This window comes from Pundamilia nyererei, unplaced genomic scaffold, assembly GCF_000239375.1.
Source record: "Pundamilia nyererei isolate P.nyererei 1_Seehausen unplaced genomic scaffold, PunNye1.0 scaffold00024, whole genome shotgun sequence".
Taxonomy (NCBI): Eukaryota; Metazoa; Chordata; class Actinopteri; order Cichliformes; family Cichlidae; genus Pundamilia; species Pundamilia nyererei.
Genome location: NW_005187425.1, coordinates 2,878,024 through 2,888,701, shown reverse-complemented (window position 1 = coordinate 2,888,701; position 10,678 = coordinate 2,878,024). Strand labels below are relative to the sequence as shown.

Here is a 10,678-nt window from a genome sequence, read left to right as displayed (position 1 = left end):
ACACACACACACACACACACACACACACACACACACACACACACACACACACACACACACGAGAGATAAATCACACAGGCACACCCTTATACAGAAAAACTGAAGGGAATGCACATATACACACTCATAAAGACAATGAACACACACACGCACACACTTATCCAAACACTGACTCTTGGGCAGAGCGCCACTATGGTTTTGGCTGCCAGTGAAGGGCAAGCAGCATGAATTGCTCTGACCAAAGAAATGCATCCCTGATCAGTCCCATATGCGCTTGGCCTTACATTTATATCACGTTTCAGCACTCGCTCTCCGAGGGTTCGAGAAATTTAGGTCAGCACTGAGGGAAATGCAAGGGAGGACAAGCAGACCAGCAGGAGTCGAGAACTGAATGAAGAATAGGCTGATTTTCACGGCGGAGCTGAGTTCAGCTTTTTTCAAAAAGGACAGCTTGGCAAATATGGGTTTCACATGTATTCAAACAGAAAGTGCTGTTCAAAGGCCTCACTTGTCCTGACATAAGGGTGAGGGATGAAGAAAAATGAAAATATCTTTGAGGTAACGCAACTAGCTAGACCTTTCATCACCTACCTGCCAGCTCCATCTCCGAAAGCCACATTAAATCCCCCAAGAATCCATCACCTCAACAACTGGCTTGTTACAGAGTCAAACAGATCTCCACCCAAGAAGGCATCAGAAGTACGGCAGACCTTGTAGGTCCACTGCGGTGTGTCTGAATGATTAAGGGACATGATTCTCCCTTAGCTGCATTGCTAATGCAGGAACAAACCAGCCACTTCTGGTTTTAGAAGACGACTGGGGAGGATGTGGTCTAATGCCCACCCAGAAGATAGTACTCTGTCTAACTAGCAACCATAACTGTAGGAGTTATGTAGGAGGACAAGAAACTGAGGTAAACTCTCTAACCTCATGCATTTTACTGCGGAATTTTTCAATTTCAACACAACTTAAAAAATAAAAAGATTCGAAATAACCGTCGAGTCCACTTTTTTCCCCCTCCCTCAAGATCGATGCCACTCGGCATGCACTGGATGATGAGGGTGAGCCCAGAAACGCATCTTAGGTTATCTTAACAATTAAGTTTTAAGAAATTAGACAAGCTCTGGCACTTAGTGGGCTTTAGAAAACGTGGGGGACAGTTTTCCTTTATATTTTAACAGATCCAGGGTGATGAATTATCTGCTGACTTCACACCAAATGTAGGGAAAGAAAAAAAGAAAAAGAAAAAGATTAGTCCTTCAATAATCAGTCTGAGTGTGTTTACACACCTGGCTTGTTTTGTCTGGACCTTCTGACTTTTGAGTTTAATCCAAGCCAGAATTACTGATGTGAAACTGAAAAGATAAACACTGGTGCAACAAAAATACTTGATACCAGAAAAACTTAATCATGGTTCGTTTTTCCCCCCTTTTCCCCCTCTCTACTGTGATTTTTTTTTTTTTTTATATTGATCCAACTTTCTGACCAAGTGAAAGAAGTATGGCAGACTGTCAGAGCTGGAAATGGAAAAATGAACCACAGGAGCACCGGGGAGGAGATTATGAAAATATAAACAATATAAAAAGTCAAATGGCTAAAACTAAATTAAAATGTAGACACTTCGAGATATTTTCAGAGGGGATAAGAGGCGGGACAGGGCGAGGTGTTGAGAGGGGAAAAACTCCACCTCAAGATAAAGTTACTACAGTAGCAGTTTAACACATTATAAAAGATGTCAACAAAACTAAATCAAGCCATTGATTTGTCTCCAGGCAAACAGGGATACAGCTTCTGATGGCATGTCCAAGGCTTTGTATAAATATTCTGTTTGGTGAGATGGAATCCAAGTCGGTGATGACTACAGGACGCAGGTATACCACGTAAACATCTAAAGTATGTTGACATAACGCTGACCAGATGAAATGTATACAATGTTAGGCGATTTGTACTGTGCCCGTCTGTTTGAGTATCGTGACTGCTCTGCCACGGTGCAGTCAAGCGAACCGTGCCCTAATCTGCTTTAAGAAGTGGGCGCATGTAGCCTGATCGCTAATCATGCCCGAGCACAAACTATAACACTCCTTCATCGACAGCTGCCTTAAACTGGATGTCAAATTTATAACACTGTTGACAGCACATACAATATGTTTGGCTATTCCAGGACTAGGTAAGTATCAAGGTTTCCACTGAAAGAAACCAAGCTGACAGACAGGAGAGGAAACTCTTATTATTCAGCTCACTTGTCTGCTGACTGCGTCTTCTCTCGAGGACACAAAACTCTTTGTGGTTCTTTGTACAACACTGGTATGGTTCGGTTTGATTATTCTTTTCCCCTCATCCATAGCAAAGAAAGCAGATGATCTGGGATTTGATTTGTTGCTTATGAAAACACCCATTAAACATGGAGAGATATGGGTACATGCATGCAGACATTTGCCAGTACGCACTGCAACAACATCCAGCGTGACCTTGTCTTCCTGTCTTTTCCCTCCAGCACACACTCACTCTGTCTTTCTCAAAAGCACACATCGCCATGTTAGTTTTGGTCAGTTCATAGCGGAGGAATGTGCTCACTTTAGACAACTGCTGTGGTGTTGAAATACAGTAAAAGTCTAAAGATGTAGTAGGTCACACAAGCACACGAGGTCTTTTTGCTCTCAGAGATGAAGCTGAAGGTTGGGCTTCCCGTCAGAATGAAACTGAAGATGGAAAAAATGCTAGAAAATGGGTTTGAGATAGACTTGCCAGAGGGAGCGTTGCTCATGCTTTTATTTTACAATTGTTCTTGGGAAGTGGACTGGGAATAAGTAGGGAATGGTGCTTGTGGCTTAGACGAAGTGTCGAAACTATGCCTGGGCCACATATTTACCTACTGTAAAGGTTGGAGCTTTTCCACTGAAGGATTAGGTGCGCGACTTGACTCGACTGTCCTAATTTTGACATTTTCTTGAGCATGGTCATGATTTACACATTTTCAAATGTCCTTTAGAATATTCTTTAAAATCTAGTTTATGTGACTATTTCTTGTCTTAAACTTTTGTCCTTAATTATTTTAACTTCATGTCAAGTAATTATCGAATAGTACTGGACATGCTGGTGCTGGTAAGCACAGTATTTCAGATGACACAAGCTGGAGAGACCAAGTTGACCAGAGGATCAAGACATGGACACTTGGATACTGCAGTCCAGCTGAAATTTTGCCTGGTCAAATGTACTCCGATGGAGCAGCCAAAGGCAAAGGAAAACAGGAAACGGCATAGGTGGAGGGAAATTTAGGGCAATACTCTTATTATTTGTTATACATCGTTTCAAACACAGACTCGTACTTGCAGTTGCTGTTACTTAGTACAGCTGAGCAAAATCCTTCATTCTCACCATTTTTTTACATCATGAGAAATCAACATTTCCCAATCAACAACTCAATCCTACCGTCAAGTGGGATGGATTAGGCAGCCTTGTGATTTTCTGTTAAAAACAGTCCAATCTGGCTGAACTCTGCACTACAAAATAACACTGAAATCTATTCTTAAAGAAATTGGTCAGCACTAAAATCAGCGGCAACTTTCAGAAATGTAAACTGAGCACAGTCGGTCTGCTCCACGGAGGTTAAAAGTGCAAATTTAACAGTCTGCAGGGAATGTGCCTTTGATACTCAAAATTATGGGTGGAGTATCCCTCAAAGACAAACGTGGCTGAATTCCAACTTACCCTTATTTTTACTCGAGCTGCCTCCACCCCGCCTGGCTGCCCTGCGATGGACACCTGTTCATAATAAAAAGTAAATGATGTAAATCAGTCATCCAGTTCCCCCGCACTCCAAGATAAATACAAGACTAAGGTACTTTGCATACGGTTTCATGTAATTGTGACATCTTTGCAGGCAATGTTTTGAACCGTGTCATGAATCTGCTCGACTCAATGATGCAATTCACTGTGAATGTAAAAACAACCGTGCAAATTTAACCAAGTAATTTTTAAGCATAACCACCAAAAAGAGGCCAGATGAACTAAATTTAAAGACTAATGAAAAGGGTGATAAATGATCTCATTAGCTTTTTCTGTTCTGATCCTCGTTCCTCACTCTAAAGTCGATTCAGCAGCGCTATCCATGAAAGACCTTAAGCACGGTACACAGCTACAGTGCCAAAACAAATATAAAGTTTAAGTGTTGCTGTCAAAAGAAAAAATTAAATCAACACAAAGCAGGTCACTCTAATTCACCTCTGCTACATGAAGAAAATCTTCAAATATACACTTGCACTGTAGATTTTAACATAAAAAAAGCTTTGCTTAAGTGTGATTCAACAATATCCTGAAGCTCATCAGCTTTACTGAGAATCAAAAGTAGCCCCTTCATTGAGTTTCACAGTAATGTACCATGTGCTCATCAATAAAACTGTACTGTCAATATGCCTGCCCTCTCAAAGGCTCTGATGCAGACTGAAAGCTTTTGATACCAGAGAACAGACGCAGCTTAAAGGGCCTAAAAGGAGAGTGTTGCTGCTTATCAGCCCATACTTGCATCATCAGACTGGAGGGGATTGAGCAATGCACAAAATACAGAGTTCTGAGGGGAGTAGCTTAACCATCTACATCTGGAATAAGTGCAAACTGTTTTATGCAAAGCCCACAGAGAAACCGTAAGAGTAAGGTGAGTAGACCTTTGAAAATAAAGAACTTGTCAGTTCTTTCATACACAGGTGTAGAGCAGATATCTAATGCTTGGACCTCTCCTCAACTCCTCTTACTATACTTTAAATGGTAATTACAGCAGGATCCTAGTGCTATTCTAGTGAGGCCAGCCAAAACATACTAGCTTCCTCTGAGCTGGCCAATCAAAACACCCGAGTGAACCAACTCTCTGCAACCTGTCCAGACTGAGACCCCGTGACAGCTAGTAAATGGATTGGAGGGCTGCATACACAGATCAAAGAGTTATTTAGAACCTGAAACCTAAGAAAATCTGTTTTTAAGGGATGATGGTAGGAAACACTCTGGGCAGCAGAATGCAAAGCAGTGATCCAAGACATTAAAGAAAAGGTTCAAACCTGGTTGCTTTTCTCTGCCTGGTTGTTCCTGTTAGAGTCTGGGAAATGGATGTGACACCCCGTCTCCTCCATCACCCTCTTGATGTTGTTGCCTCCTTTGCCAATAACGTGTGAATGCTCTGTGTGGGAAACATCCATCTTCAGAGTCACCCTGTTACTCTAATGAGAAGAAAGAGTGATAGTGGTTGAGAAGATGACTGATAACCCTTGAAAAATATCAGTGAGGTGAGAAAAGTACAGAACATTGTACATAAACTAAAGGAAAAAAGCAAAACAAAACTGCATTTACAGCTTTGCACTAATGAAGATATTTCTAGTAAATACACCCATCCGGCCCATGGGTAAAGCAACCATCTGGTACATACTGTGGAGTTTATAGTCTCCCCGAGCTACAACTGTGTGTTCAACAAAAAACAAACAAGCTAATAGACCTCTCGCTTTTTTGGTGATATTTTAATTTCTTTTAGTTGTATTTATAGATTGCCAATTACCAGCAATATTCGAGGCATTTTAAGACACTGTAAAGTAAATACCTTACAATATTAAACAACAAAGAGGTCCAAGATTCCCTGATTCCCCTGCTATTTCTCTGATTGTAAATCCTGGTTCACTGAAAGGCCTGTTGAACACGTGTCCCCCTTTACGCCATCTAAACAGTCACAAAGTCATTACTTTTGCAATTTTCCACTCTTTAAAAAACACACTCACATGCTGCACTCATTTAGAACAGAATCAAAGCAACAAAATATGCTGTTTATTAAAAAAATGAATGAAGCAAATAAAAATTCTGAAATAATTCTGTGTATTCCAGGGGGGGAAAAAAAGGCCTTTTCGTGACAAAAACATATAAAATGCTATAAACAATGCCAGTTGGGTGCAGCTCTTCCGTGTGGGTTGCTGTACAAAGTGCACAAGCGACCTCTTGCCCCTAGGGTGTGCTAGAGCCCAGTCACCCAACTATGTGAATTCTTTTGCTGTCATGGCAACGGAGCCTGCATGCACACACTGCAAAACTGAGAAACTCAAGACTTGAGTGTTGGGATTGATTAGTGGAAAGTTGATTGCTGTCAGTGGGAGAGTTCAGGTGAAATAAACCTGATAACAAATGAGTGAAAAACACCTTCAGCAGGAAACAGAAGACTGAGAGCTGCCCGTTTACACACAAAGGACGTTTTTTTAAATCACTGTGATGAAGGTGTTTTCTTTACCTTTGTATCGAGGACAGACATTATTCGGTCTTTGGCTTCCCTTACATTCTCCCTCTTCCCGCACACCTTGATGTGTGGATCTGGCAAGGAAAGAAGAGACGGGCAGACGTTAATAACGAGGCGGACGGCATGTGTTTAACGTCTGTAGAAGTATGCTATGTGCGTGCGTGACTTGGTGCTGACAATGAGCAGAGGCAGAATGCGACAAGTTCAATCCAAATATGACACAAAAAGTCTCCACTTGTCAACAAATTACAGTGCGTCAGACAAAAGCTGTGTGACAGTAATTGCTGCTTTTATATCTGCCGAGTCTCATTTTTATTGGCAAGCAAATGCCATGTGGTGATTGGGGAAGAGGAGCACCTCTGGAATTACATTCAGGCAATCTCAAAAAACTATGAGCTGTTAAAAAAAAACAACAAAAAAACAAAAACAAATCTTGAGCTGCAATTTTGCCTAAATAGAAGACAGACACCTTCACCTTCTCTTTTCTGAACCTCATTCTGTCAACCTCCTTCAGCTTCTTTCTCAAATACTGCTAAAGATCACTGACTGTATTCTGGTGTTTATTAGGTGTACTTTATTGGTCCCCGTGGGGAAAATCCTTCTCTGCATTTAACCCATTCACTCAGTGAAGCAGTGGGCAGCCACTGGGCGCCCGGGGAGCAGTGTGTAGGGACGGTACCTCAGGGTAGCTGTTCAGGGGAATCGAACCCCCGACCTTCCGATCATGGGGCCACCACTCTACCTACTGAGCTATCCCTGGCCATATTAGCAGTCACTCCAAGACCCAGAAGTGTTTACCCAAATGCAAACTAGTGATAAACGCACCACTTTGAAGCATTTAAAATTTCTGAGTAAATACACTCAGCAACCACAAAAGGATCGCGCAAGAAATGTCCAAGCAGTGAATAAACTGTGCCTCCTCAGCTTCTCAGCACAAACACTGCATAGCTAAACTTTTCACAGCTAATGGTTTTGTCTGTGTAGCATTGGGTAAGAATACATCTGGCACTGCTGCATGCAGGACCCCTGGAGAATGCAAACGCAAAAACACAAATATGTGCGTGTGTGTTCACGTGCACACATTCATGTACTACACGTCCACGGTCCATCGCCCACGTGTTAACTGTACCGAGCAGCAGGAAGTCCACAAAGCCCCCTTCCAGGAACACTCCTAACCATGCACACACAAACACAGGATCACAGATGTACAGCGTAGTCCTCAGACAGGACTTGTTGAAGCAGATTTATTGTTACAAAGTCACCGGGACCTTCGAGAAACTCGTGCTAGCGTGTTTAGTCTTCCAAGAAGCTTAGGAGTGAAAAGTCCTGCATGGGTCAGATATGAGAAGCATAGAAAAGAAAACAGTCAGAGTAGTTTCTTTTTTGTATTTACAAAGGAAGCAAATGTTATTAGTTTGATATGCATCAACAAACAAGCACAGATCTTGTTAAGAGTGCCAAAAGGGTCAGACAACCTCAAGACTCCAAAAGATGCTGCATCACAGGAGGGAGGAACAACAGCTCACAGATTGTTTGCGGGTTAAGAACTCACAAAAAAAAAAAAAAAAAAAAGCTGAAGTCAGACAGGAAAACAAAACAGAGAAAAAAAAAAAACAAGCACAAAGAGTGGTCAGAGATCTATCACAACCTCAGCACTGTTCCAGGGAATTTTCCCATCATTCAGCTGTCGTGAACAACAAATCACTCAACTTCCTCCTGTAACCGTTAGAGGGAGTATGGCCCTTTCAGTGTCCCCACTCCAACCTGCACAGCACATCTGGCAAACATTAGCCAGCCTAAATGAGTGCCGCAGTCGTGATGCAGAACACCCCCGCATTTTTGAAGTGGTGTGTGCTCTGTGCTTTTTCTCCACCCCCCCCATTTTGTATTTGATGAATGATTGTTGAATATATATGTATAAAAAAAACAAAACACCTTAAGTCCTAATTTGGCACGCACAACACCTATGAAAACAAACAAAAACAAGAGTAGACCTGTAGCTGCGAAAGGTGAATGTTTTCAGTCACACAGATTTTTATTGTTCCACTTGACAGAGAAGAAACCTTTTGACCCAGAGCTCTGGCCTGGCAAAGCTGAAGCATTTTTCCAGCGAAGGACTGCATTAGAAAATACCACACAAATGAAGAGAATTAAAATCCTGTTGACTTAGCGTTCAAAACATCTGCGGAAACAGTGAAACACAACTGGCAACTGGAAGTAGCTTTAAAACAATTATCCGTAATGGTAAAAAAAAAACAAAAAAATGAGACTTTCTGAGACGCCAATAAACCAACACTGACCACTCCGGTGTCCTTAAATTGCTACACGTACATGTCTTGTGCATGAGCGATATGGCTCCTCATTATGATAAACTGCAGGCTAGGTGCTGATGACGGCTTGTCCCAGAGGCTACCAACTTGCCTTATCGCTCCTATGCAGGCGGTAGAGATGGCTAGCTGCAGGTGATGAATGAAACAGCAGAGCTGGCATTTTGATGAAGTGCGGCTCGCCATACGCAGAGGTTACAAAACATACAGATCCCCTCACATCTGCTGCTATCCCACCGAGTGTAATCAATTCCAGACTGCACATGAAAATTCCAGGGAAACAAGGAAAGCTAATGCTATTAAAGAGTGTGATTTTAGATAAAAATAACGGAACATAATCTGCTCCGTCATCTTCTGTCAAGAGCAGAGCAGGTGAGTTTTGTGTTGGACTAATTTTGTGTTCAATAAAAGGTGGATAAAATCTGTGTTTCTTCATTTCCTGAAGTTTACAGAATGGCTGATGTGGTAAATGAACTCTATTTTGCTGTGTTGTCCCTTCCTCTTCCTTCAATTCCAGGATCCAGGTGGTTAAAGCAGATGGGCAGTTTCAACCCCCCCCCCCCAAAAAATGCATAAGATAACCAAGTGATTATATAACACTCTTACCCTCTGCTGCTTTCGGTTTACGCAACACCGGGGGAAAATCTAACATCATGCGTCAAAAACGTACATTTTTTTTGTACACATCATTCCCAGGTGCCGTCAAAGGCAGGTTTTCTGAATGAACTAATACTTGGGGTGAATGGATAGTGTGTGCGAATGAACTGCGTAGAACCTACAGCTGATTAAACAGCCAGAGGAAAAAGTGTTTAATATTCTGATGTGTTTGCATCAACTTTTTATCCATAAAGAATGAGTGAGGAAGTTACATAATGTCACTGGATTGCACATCTGGCTTGAAGATGCGCATTGTTTTCCTCAGGAGAACTGCTAAAGTGGGCATCTCTACACCAACTCCTCACCCTCCCCTCTCCTCAATCCTGGCCTCACTCCCTCCCGGAAGAGCTTTAAATAACCGTGATAATGTTTTATTGGTAACAGAGCACTGGAACAACTTGGGCAATAAATGCGTGGGCAACCAACTCCCACCCCTCCACCTCCGCAGCAAAAATCTGAAAAAAATTCCTCCATGAAGATGAGGTTACTGCCTTGCGAGGGACAGAAAACATGCAATGCTTTCATCTTTTCAATTAAATTTTTAATAACCAATGCTAGTGCAATCTTGAAATACTCCCCTTTTTGTCCATCCGACCCCACCGAGTTTGCAAAGAACATTTTTCTGGTTACAACAAACTGACTCATAACCATTAACCTTTTTTTATTAGTTTTTTCAGATGGAAAACCTAAACAAAGTTAACATATAGAGCTCGTCATATCCATACATCCTATAGGCTCAACATTAAGCCCCCCAAAAGTAAGTTACACACAAGCAACAGTATAGGAAGAGTTTGGTATAAAAAGCGGGGAAACCTCACCTTTTTTTGACTTTGCTCCAATTTTCAGTTTAGAAGGCCAGGCAATCTGCGTTTGGGTCTCATCCATGATCTGAAACAGAATGAAGGAGAGCTGGCATTAGATTTTCACAGATATCAGTACTGGTTGTGTATTAGCAGACAAAAAAAACCTACTAAATTAGAACTTTGAGACTTCTGTCTTGGCAGTAATTACAATAGTTTTACAGCAACATACTGAACTAAACTTCTAAGTTTGTAAATGTGTTTTTCAGATTTATTTCTAATTATACTATTATATAGATCACTGTGAGACACTATGTGGATTTTTGGAGATTTTAATTAGATCAGCTGTATTAGCAAGCACTAATTTGGGTGACTTTGAAAACACGAGTTGTGACTGCGTTCAATTAAAAACTGCTCAGATTCTGATCCACACACACACACACACACACACACACGATTAAACTTATAGGTCACTTAGCTTTGCAATGCATAACATGCCTAGCAATCCTTTGGTCATGGCATTCAAATGAATGCTACTTTGACATGCACCTAGCAGACAAATAGACAAAGCAGGCTAATGCATCCTACGACTCCATAGAAACTCCTTAGGAACATGCCAATAAAGCATAAAA

General features: G+C 41.6%; 1 protein-coding gene across 1 annotated transcript in view; it reads right to left on the bottom strand.

Moving 5' to 3' along the window:
• Positions 1-10,678, bottom strand: part of bicc1a (BicC family RNA binding protein 1a) — a 55,172-nt gene that overhangs the window by 19,377 nt on the left and 25,117 nt on the right. Inside the window, exons 3-6 of the mRNA XM_005727393.1 lie at positions 10,065-10,134; positions 6,257-6,336; positions 5,049-5,207; positions 3,709-3,762 (exon numbers count right to left, since the gene is read on the bottom strand). Of these exons, the coding sequence (XP_005727450.1) occupies positions 3,709-3,762; positions 5,049-5,207; positions 6,257-6,336; positions 10,065-10,134 (363 nt within the window). The remainder of the gene's footprint in view (positions 1-3,708; positions 3,763-5,048; positions 5,208-6,256; positions 6,337-10,064; positions 10,135-10,678) is intronic.